The sequence below is a fragment of the Phragmites australis genome, chromosome 7 (genome assembly GCF_958298935.1).
Source record: "Phragmites australis chromosome 7, lpPhrAust1.1, whole genome shotgun sequence".
Lineage (NCBI taxonomy): Eukaryota > Viridiplantae > Streptophyta > Magnoliopsida > Poales > Poaceae > Phragmites > Phragmites australis.
In genome coordinates, this window is record NC_084927.1 from 29883605 (window position 1) to 29893929 (window position 10325).

Below are 10325 nucleotides of genomic sequence, written 5' to 3' on the forward strand. Positions count from 1 at the left end.
AGCAGTTGCGCCCGGCCTTTCCTGCTCGCCTCTGGCACAGGCCATCACTTATGCGGCCTCCCTCTTGCATGCCCTCGAAAGGCCAAGCCTGGCTACATAAGCTGCGCACACGGCAGTGAAACCTCTCGTACGTTTTGGCTGGAGGAGGTGATCGCTGAGGGGTCGGCCGGCACAGACCGCGAGGCCAGTCGCTGTCATGGGCGGGTGAGGGGAGGTGGCGGCTACGTCGAAGAAGTCCAATAGAAAAACGCGGGGGAGAGCGAGAGATCTGGGGAGATCTCCGCGTAGCTTTCCGCCCGCGTTGCTCCTGGATTGCAGCCAGACTTGGCCCGCAATCCATCCGCGCTTTCCGGCGCCACCCACCCCGGCCACCGCCATACATATCACCATACCCCCGCCGCGGCCTTGTCCCGCGCTCTCAATCCTCATCGGCTGGCGAAAGCGAGGGGGCTTCCGAGCAAGGTAGCCTCCATTTTCCTCGTGATCTCTCCCTGCTGCTCGTTTGCTTGCGGTAGATGTACACTGCGCGCTCGCACTGAACTGATAAAGTGCTGATGCATTCTGTGCGCGTACAGTTGTTTCTTCGCCTTCGTGGGTACGAGGTTCGCGGATCCCCACGGAGACGGCAGGGAAGGGAGCAGCGAAACTTGGTCCTGTGCTCCACCTCCTGCAGTCAGCGTGCTATACGGATCGAAAGAGTAAGAACTAGCTTTGGCACTAGACCGGCATAAACAAGCCGAGGTCCTCTCTCTCTCTCTCTCTCTCTCTCTCTCTCTCTCTCTCTCTCTCTCTCTCTCTCTCTCTCTCTCTCTCTCTCTCTCTCTCTCTCATCCATGCATATTAAGGAGGCGTAGTAGACTAGTAGTACAAGTACTGGAGTATCTATGGGAAAAAGATTCCACTGCTCCACTCTATTAATCATCCAGATTTCTCCAAGAGAAACCAGTAGGGATTCATAAGGACAGATTAGACAGTTTTCCCTCCTTTGAGAAAAAGGTATTTGTTTTTGGGATTTACAATTCTCTATATCCCCCTTAGCGTTAATGGAAACTAATATACATGCGCTGATATGATGCAAGCTATCTATTTTTATCAATGTTTTTCCTCCTGATTTGACTTAATTTTGACTCCGCTATTGCTTTTTTAAAAAAAATTGTATTTACAACAGTTTCCACATAAGTAAACATGGAGCCTTCATTTTTTTTCGCACACCGTCATTTGATATGGACAGACAATTCGAAAGTGATATTTGTGAGCACTAGATATATTGGGTGTTCTGACTCCTTGATCTATAAATTTGAACATTTACAAATTCAATGAAGGTCCACGTTGGCAGAAATCTAGCTTCATTTACACAAAAGGAAATAAACAAAGCAAGATGTTGGATTTGATCTAGGGAATCGTATGATGATCATACGTCCTGCCTAGTTCCGTGCATAATGATTATCACCTTTTCTATAAATATTTAAAGTTCACTAAAACTAATACTAACTGAATTCAAAATTATATGGCATTTAAGAATTTGAATGGTCAAACTTTCTTAGGTTTCACCACTAATGCATACAAATTGTTTATATTGGTCACATGAAAGAAGTGCCATATATCAAACTTTTGATGAGAAGTCCTCTCAAATTTTATATTTTTGTAATTTTTTACTAATATATCACTGTAGAAACTGATGGTCAATTTTGCTTATTGAAAAACCTTGTCTTGTCCGAAGCGCCATATATTTTTGAACATATCAGAACTATGACTAAATGATTACTTTTCTTATTGGCCCATGCATTACAAGATACTAACCGATCATCAAAATTATGACTAAATGACTACTTTATTAACCATGACGCAGTAAAGTTTGCTCGACAAGTAGCTGCATAACTTGGATCGTGAGAAGATGGACGCTTTCACCCATGTTCCTCCCGGTTTTCGTTTCCACCCAACTGATGAGGAACTCGTTGATTACTACCTTAGGAAAAAGGTAGCACTAGAGAAGATAGACTTGGATGTCATAAAAGATGTTGATTTGTACAAAATTGAGCCTTGGGATCTACAAGGTAATCACAACTCTATTCTTGCTTCAAGCTTGAATTTGGTATAGAGCTAGTAAATATTCTCGAAGCACGATGGTGCTTCTTGTGAACTATTGATGCATAAAACTCAATATGGTTATAAGCGCTAACCCCATTTCTACGAGCTGAAACAGAAAAATGCAAGATTGGAACTGAAGAGCAGAACGACTGGTACTTCTTCAGCCACAAGGACAAGAAGTACCCGACCGGCACTCGCACCAACAGAGCGACGACGGCCGGTTTCTGGAAGGCCACTGGAAGGGACAAGCCGATCTATGTGAAGAACCGCCTCGTAGGGATGAGGAAGACCCTGGTTTTCTACAAGGGCCGGGCGCCCAATGGACAAAAGTCAGACTGGATCATGCACGAGTATCGCTTGGAGACCAACGAAAATGGAATTCCACACGTAAGACTCACTGTCCCAGGTCCCACGAATTGTTCATCACATCATGCATGCATGATGCATGTCAGCGTCCTACAATGCATGGTGCAATTCGTTTTTCAGCTCCTGCCTAATAACAAGTTTAACTTACTTTTATGCATGCGTGTTGTTCAGGAGGAAGGATGGGTGGTCTGCAGGGTGTTCAGGAAGCGACTTGCAAATGTGCAAAGAATGGCCGGCGATTCACCTTACTGGTTCAACGACCACGCCGGGTTCATGGCGCCGGAGCTCGGCTCGCCGAGGCAGGCGGCCGTGCACCACCAGCAGAGCGCTGTGGTGCACCACAGGCACCCGAGCAGCTACACTTGCAAGGTGGAGCTAGAATACCATCACTTCCTTCCCCAGGAGCACTTCCTGCAGCTTCCTCAGGTGGAGAGCCCCAAGCTTCCTGACCTCATTGGCCCTGTAGCCACCCTGCAACCGTGCAGCCTTACACAGGCGGAGCATGCCTTCTCCCACTACACGGCGCAGGAGCTCCAGGCCGAGCCGGTCTATCTGAGGGCAGGGGATGCATCAGGCACAAATTGGAGGGCTCTCGACAAGTTCGTGGCGTCACAGCTCAGCCACGGCGATACCACCCTGAAGGAGTCAGCTAGTTACCCCAATCCGGTGCAGGTGTTTCAGCAGGCTGAAGAGAAGGAAGAAGAGGCCTTGGACTACGTGTCGACGTCAGCCTCATGCGGAGGGGAAAATAATTTGTGGAAATAACATCATAAATTATATACAGATATACACTAAATCACTAATGCATTACATCATACAGATAATAACATTGTGGTGTCAAGGATATGTAACGTATAGTTTATAATTAAGTAGCCAACAAATTTATGTCATGATAAAACGTTATTGACGATGAATAATAAATAGTTATCATATCTAGGTACCTTTGGTTTTTTCTAATTTTTAAGTATATCTTTATCTTCAGGAAGAGGATCATTGGATAAAAGAAAACTATATATAGCTATCTAATGCGTTCTATAACTGAAAAGATTTATCTCCAAAATTAGGAAGTAGAGTCCATAAGCCATTCCATACCTCCATATATATAGATATACAAAGATCTATAAAGTGGATCATAAAGGGAGCTATTTTGGTGAAGGACAACCAATATATATAATCACTCCTTTCACTTGTAGAGTACATCTTGGATCTGAAAATTATGTTATGATCGGAGTCCAAGTCATAGTGATTTAGTTGAATAGGAAGAAGCTATTCCTTTGGAGCCATGGGACCCGACGGAAGGGAGGAGCAATATCATTAGAAGCCAATACAGGCCAACAGAAGCCGATAAGGAAGTCACAGACTAGATTTAGATCTATCTAGACTAGCTACACACCCCTTTTAACCGTCTCAGATTAATACAAGATAAACATGGCTTATGATTATTATCCTAAGGGAGGTCCGAACCTTTATAAAAACCCACGTGTGCTCCCTCACGATTCATCTAATCAAACCATCATCTCTTTCTTCAACAAGTTCATTAGATCGATGGTTCACAAATCGTTGACAGATATTGTACATAATAAAGTATAACCGAGGAGGTTATACTTTCATGCATAAGTTGGAATAAGGTCTGATGTTAATAATAGTTGACAGCTAAACACTACTATAGAAACAGATTTCAGAGATGGGTGGTAATCCATTTGCAGAGGTGTTTAGCAACCAGCATCTGGTCGAATGCATGTAGAAATGGACAATTTTCACAGGCACAAAAGATCTGTGAAAACCGATTACTAGAGGCGGTTCACTTACCACCTGTGATAATTCTTATTTGCACATGTGGTTCCTTAAGCGGACTGTCTCTAGTAATAGGTTTTCACATGCGATTCACTCTGGTAATAGGTTTCCACATATGGTTCCTTAAGCGGATCGCATCTGATAATAGGTTTTCTCATGCGATGCACTTTAACATCCGCATATAGATAGATAGAATACTATAGACGGGTGACATAAGGACCCGACCCGTCCATGGTACGTACTTTTATTTTAAATTCGTAATAGACATATATTTTATTCCCTCTAGATTTCAACACATTTTCAAGATAGGCCCGGTAAGGAATAGAAATGGTGAAATTCATCCCTGTGACCGGGGCAAGTGGTGGGATTCGGGGGCGGTTTTCTTGGCGGGTCTCGGTTATAGGGTTGGAGTCCCATTAGGGATCGGCCTGTTGCCATCTTTATGCACAACCAAGCTGTACGCCAGCCCATTTGACTGATCTGGATGGTAATATACATGTACAAGTTTTAGTCAATCTAATCTATTATCTTACTAAATGGCCAACAAACGAAGCCCCCATATTCGCTCTCAAGGAGAAGAAATTACCTTATTAATTAGAAAAAAGAAAAATGATTTACACCGTTGATTATTATGATCATCTAACCATCTAGATAAAATTCATAATAAAAAATTATGGGAAATTAGTCATTTGATTTCCATACAAATTGGAAAAAAAAACCAAAATAAAGAGTCCATGTAAAATACAATTAATTAATAGCTAAAATATGTAATAACAATAATGAAAAATTAGTAGTTTTATTTTCAAATATACTAAGAAGCAAAATATCTAAATAAAGAGTCTATGTAAAATACAATTCATAATAATTGAAATTGGGATTAAAAATAGAAAAAAAGGACTCATATCAAATGCAGGCTTGGAAAAAAATTCAAAATAAAAAATAAATCAAGTGAGTAATATGATTTCTATAAGAATTTAGAAGCACTGCATAACTTAATGCCGTCGCATCAAGCATACAACTAGTATACAAGGTTTAGCCTTATGCGATAAACTTGGGTTCCAAAATCTCAAATGGATAAACATCAAGGTCAAATAAGATCTTTATAAAAACATAAGGACATATTGTTTAGACAAGTGGTCAAGATATTGAGAGTATCACTTGTGTAGATATGTTTTTACTGTAGTACGAAGAGGTGTTAGTGAGTAATTTGATCTAGTGTCTTTAGGTTAGTTATATAGTATGTGATGCATACTAAGTTTAGCTAGGTCTAATAGACTAGAGAAACATATAAGACATCAAACTAAGGAATGCAACTTAAAATAGATTGAATTGGACAAGTCTCCTTTGGAAAAAAAAGGTCATCGTATAATACAGTGATATCACCATAACATATGGTGGTGCACAGACAAAAGGCAACAAAGTTTTTCAAAGTCAACGTATTATGCAGTGGGGTCACTAGCATACAGTTGGTAACGTACCACGAGACAGAGTTTGTCAACCGGTGCCCTTTGGTGTTCAAGTCACCAGATCATACGGTGTGACAAGTCACCCTATCATACAATGGATTATTGTATCATACAATGAGTACAAAGAAGGCTCCAACTTTCGAATTTACGACTGTTGGAAATGTGATCACCGTATCTTATGGTGGGGGTCAATGTATCATATGTTGATTGGAGTTTCAAGGTAGATTCCTCCAACAGCTAGTTTTTGGTGTTGACCATATAAATACTCCACCCTTTGACCATTTGAAGTTTGCTAGTGCTAGAGAGAATGTTGCCACACACATTTGAGAGCTCTTGCCACCAAAGTGAAGATATTAAAGACAAAAACAATTAGCATAAGATTAAGAACTTGATTAGTGCTAGTTTAGACCTAGTGTGATCTAGCTAGGCGATTAGCCCAGATTTGGATTAAGTGAGTGATCTACACTTGTCACTTTTTGTGGTTTCCTACACCTAAATGGCTTGGCAACAATTAGTCTTGTGAGATCCTACAACCGAGTTTGTGAAGCGGATGCAAGTGCTGTGAGCGGGAGGTGTGCCCGTGTCAGAGCGGCAAAACACTACCATAGTGAAGACGACATCGAGTATCTGGGTGCGTCTAGCTGGAGACTTACCGGTGTGGAGGGAGCTATAATAGCAAAGAACCATGGAGTTATCTAACTGAATAGCTTGGCCCTTACGAGTGGCTTTAACATAGAGTAGTGGTGAGAGACAACTTACCGATACCACAGAAAAATGTCATCGTGCCAAGTTTGCACTCTCCATCTCATTTATATTCTGTACTTTTATATTGTATTGTTTTATCTTTCACTTTTACCTTTCCTAAAATTGCATGTGCAGTTTCTAAGATTGGCCACACTAGATAAATCTAGATCACATGTAGATAGGAATTTATTTAGATTTATCTTGTTATTTTGAGTCAAATAGATTTTAGAAACCCTAATTCACTCTCCCCTTAGGGTGTCATTGGTATTTACATTATTTGACTGAATTTTTTGGGGTGCAATGCACAACACGTATACTACAAATGATACAAACCATGACCTCTAGCACGACAGAGGGATATCAACAAATCCAGGGATCATGGACATGTGATTAGATCAATAGGGGAAGATATGGACATCATTATATCGGTCTTGGACCACACAACTCAAGGTCACGATGTTAGGCATGTGACGGGGTAACGCGCGGTATGTAGCCTGCAGATGGTATAGCCATGATCTCCAACAATGGCCAAGGGACATCGACAAAGCTGTGGATCAACACGACAAGGCACGTAAGTTGGCCACGAATCTCGTGGTGATAGCAGTAGGCGAGCCAGGAGCTGTATTTCACTAAAGTTGTTGGAGAATTTAAAAATTACATAATATATTTGTTGCAGTGTAGCACAAGATCATGGTGCCAAATAGGGATAGCAGCTAGACCCATGGGTTTGGGTCCCCGTGGGTTCTGCACTCGGTGGGTGCGGGATCGGGTTCTAAATCCCTTCCACAGGTCTGGCAGGTCAAGTACTTGACTTCTAGCGGGTGCGGGCGGGGTATAGAATTTCCATGTGGGTGACCAATGGGCCCCTGAAAATACATGTTCCCGTGACCTAGGCACCCAGTGCCTTAGCGGTGAGCAGCCCTGTCACGTCCCAAAGCCATAATTACGTAATTAAGCCTAATCATGCTTCATAAGCATTGGGTTTAATTTTTAGTAATTTTGTTTTGGAGCATTAGAGTACTTGATTTTAAGTCAATTGGATTAGAGAAAGAAATTCGGGAGAGAAAGAAATAAATTCGTAGTTAAAACGGGCTTCTTTCTCTAGCATGTAGGGCCCACATGGGTGGCCAACCACCCCATCTCCTCTTGAAGCCGCAACCCCCACCCACTCCCTCACTCCCACCGTGCTCTCTCTCACTCCCTCTCGTTTCCAACCGGCCAAGGAGAGAGTAGCCCCCTCTCTCTCAAGCTCTCTCCCTTTCTCCCTTGATTCCTCCCTCTAGAAGCTAAATCGAGGAACACATGTGGTATTCACATGATCACTAGCTCCTAAGATCCTCATCCATCTAACTCATTTTCATTTTCCCAAAGGATTCGAGCCGTTCTTGGTGTTTTTGCTTGAAGCACGAGGAACTGCGGTTGGACTCCTCTTCCCTGGTGATTTCTCTATTTCCTTCATCACCTGGTGCTCACCAACCTCCACGAGCACCGTGGGTAAGTCCCTTAGGCTTCCCTCGGCAAGAATGTGTGAATTGGTGTGTCAATTTTGAATTTGGAGCTAAGTTTGCAGAGCTCTTGAGCTTTGGAGCAAAAAGAGAGGATTAGGATGGGATTTGTGCTAGGAATCGTATTGCTAGGTTGGTGAATGAGTTCTAGACTCTATGAACTATCTCAAACATGTTTCCCTTTGGTTTGGAGAGGCTCGTAAATCAAATCGGCTGAGTTTTTCCCCTTGAAGCAACCTCTCTGGACAACCCGAATAGTCCGGGTAGCCCAATGAAACCCCGATGAATTGTGCTAAAAAATTATTAGGGTTTAGGGTGCAAGTTGAGTCTAAAACCCTTTGTATAGTGTATATATATATTTATGTAGGATAGGTTTAACATGCAAGTCGAATCGACCGAGAAAGATTATCGAGAAATGCAAGTCTGCCCAATCCAAATAGTCTAAGTTAAATCGAGAGGGTCAAGGTAATTCATGGTGCTTTTAACCGAGCACCCTCGCTCGGAGCCTCACCAGGATAATCCGCCCAACCCAGATAGTCCAGGTTAAACTCGGAGGGTTCGAGTTAATTTGATTTAGATTTAGCAGAGAACCCCAGTCTGGAGTACAACCCGAAGGTTCCGAGTTCAACCTAGAGTTTCCGGCCTCCTGTTAGATTTTCGAAGTCATTTAGATCACAAAGTTTGCTATTATTTCACATGTCTTGCACTTTTACCTTGTTGTTATGCATATTGTAGCATACATTGTTGCACATCTTTCATGCTCATCATTGCATGCATTCTTCTTTAGTGAACGAGGATCCGGAGCGTGACACGAGTGTGGTTGAAGGTGACACCGAGCCACACGGGTTTTGTGAATTCTGTGTGGGTAGCATTAGGCAGCCTCCTAAGCAGTAAGGCAAGCATCTAAGCATGTTTCTCCCATTAATTTGGATCATATGTGTCTAATGTGATAAAATATGATTTATGTACGTTATGCATGTTTTGAGTCAATGTCGAGTCTTATCTGGGTAAAACCTGTGTTGATACATTACACCCCGTCTTGAGTTATTGGTGATCCATCTTCTTGCAATCGGGGTTTAACTTGATAATGATCTAGTTTAAAAGTTAACTGAAATGTTTAGCCATGCATAGATTCTTCGATAGATGTCGAGTGGTGGTTCAACCCCATTTGCGAGCTATAGGCTTTAATTACTATCACATTGATAATAATGGGTTGATGGTGTTGGTTGGTTAAGTAGTGTGGATGAGGTGAGATGTGGACGGTGTTAGGGATGTTTCTCCTGCCCTGATGTGGAGTTCCCCAGGATAGATCAGGAGGGGAATCCAGACACTATAGATCACTAGCTAGATATTGCTATGCACTGACTTTGTATGAACTAAATTTATATGAACTTGTATGCTACTATGCTGCAATTGCGTAGTGAGGCAATGCATTGCACACTTCTAATATGGTATATAAGTTGGTGCCCTTTCTGTTGAAATACAGAGGGTGGAGAGGCTGCTCAATAGAACATATGTCAACAAAGGATATAGGTGAGCTTAGAATTAATTGACCATATGGACTATACTTATTTTCTTCATGTGGGACATTCATAGTGCGTGGAAGAGGAGAGATCAGAGATCAGCTTAGTGGGCTTTGATAGGGGGCTTATAGCTTACTAGGCATTCATTGTTTTAAAATTGTCCATAATGTTATTATTTTATTGCTTCACTTTTGTGGTTGAACACTTGCATCACCTAAATATTTGATCCCATCAGTAATTAATATGCATTGCTAATTGCACATTGCTGCACCTACATTCCTCCACTCTGTTCTCAGACACAACAGGCCCTGCTAGATTCGGGTTTGGAGGCCTAATTTAACCCGTTTAACAATTCGAATACAAATCAAGTTTTGAGTTTCAGGTTTTATGACGAGCTAGGTTTGACTCAACTCATACCCGACCCGACCCGACCCGTTACAACTCATAGTGCAAGTAGGCGATGAGGCAAGGCACAACTAAGGTGCCAGAGCCCACTACGAAGCTAAAAGAAATCTCGTAGCTACTCGATGGGCCCATAACGAAAGTGCTCGAGCCTAGGTTAATGCCGCCGTCACGGGAGTTTTTTTATTTTTATATTTTTTAATATAAAAATTTATTTAAATATACCCCGGATGAAAAGATTTACGAAAATATGCACCTACCGCTCTCTCATGGGACGGTTAAATCCTTACCGCTCCCTGAGAAGACGGTAAGCAGTCGGCCCACAGCTTACCGCCCTCTCATAAGGCGGGTAGGCCTTACAGCCCTTTGAAGTGCGGTAAGGCCCTGTGCATAAATAGTACCTGTGGTAAACAGTGCTCTGAATTTCAATTTCCCTT

General features: G+C 42.3%; 1 protein-coding gene across 2 annotated transcripts; it reads left to right on the forward strand.

Moving 5' to 3' along the window:
* The first annotated feature begins 331 nt into the window (after positions 1 to 331).
* LOC133923592 (NAC domain-containing protein 7-like) lies at positions 332 to 3386 on the forward strand. 2 transcript variants are annotated; one of them, XM_062368870.1, is made up of 5 exons: positions 332 to 462; positions 576 to 698; positions 1850 to 2054; positions 2204 to 2475; positions 2626 to 3386. In XM_062368870.1, the coding sequence occupies exons 3-5, from the start codon at positions 1895 to 1897 to the stop codon at positions 3217 to 3219; spliced, it is 1026 nt and encodes a 341-aa protein (XP_062224854.1). In that variant the 5' UTR covers positions 332 to 462; positions 576 to 698; positions 1850 to 1894; the 3' UTR covers positions 3220 to 3386. The 2 variants fall into 2 exon arrangements, with proteins under 2 accessions (XP_062224854.1, XP_062224855.1); XM_062368871.1 differs by lacking the exons at positions 332 to 462; positions 576 to 698 and having other exon boundaries at positions 859 to 2054.
* The last annotated feature ends 6939 nt before the right edge of the window (positions 3387 to 10325 follow it).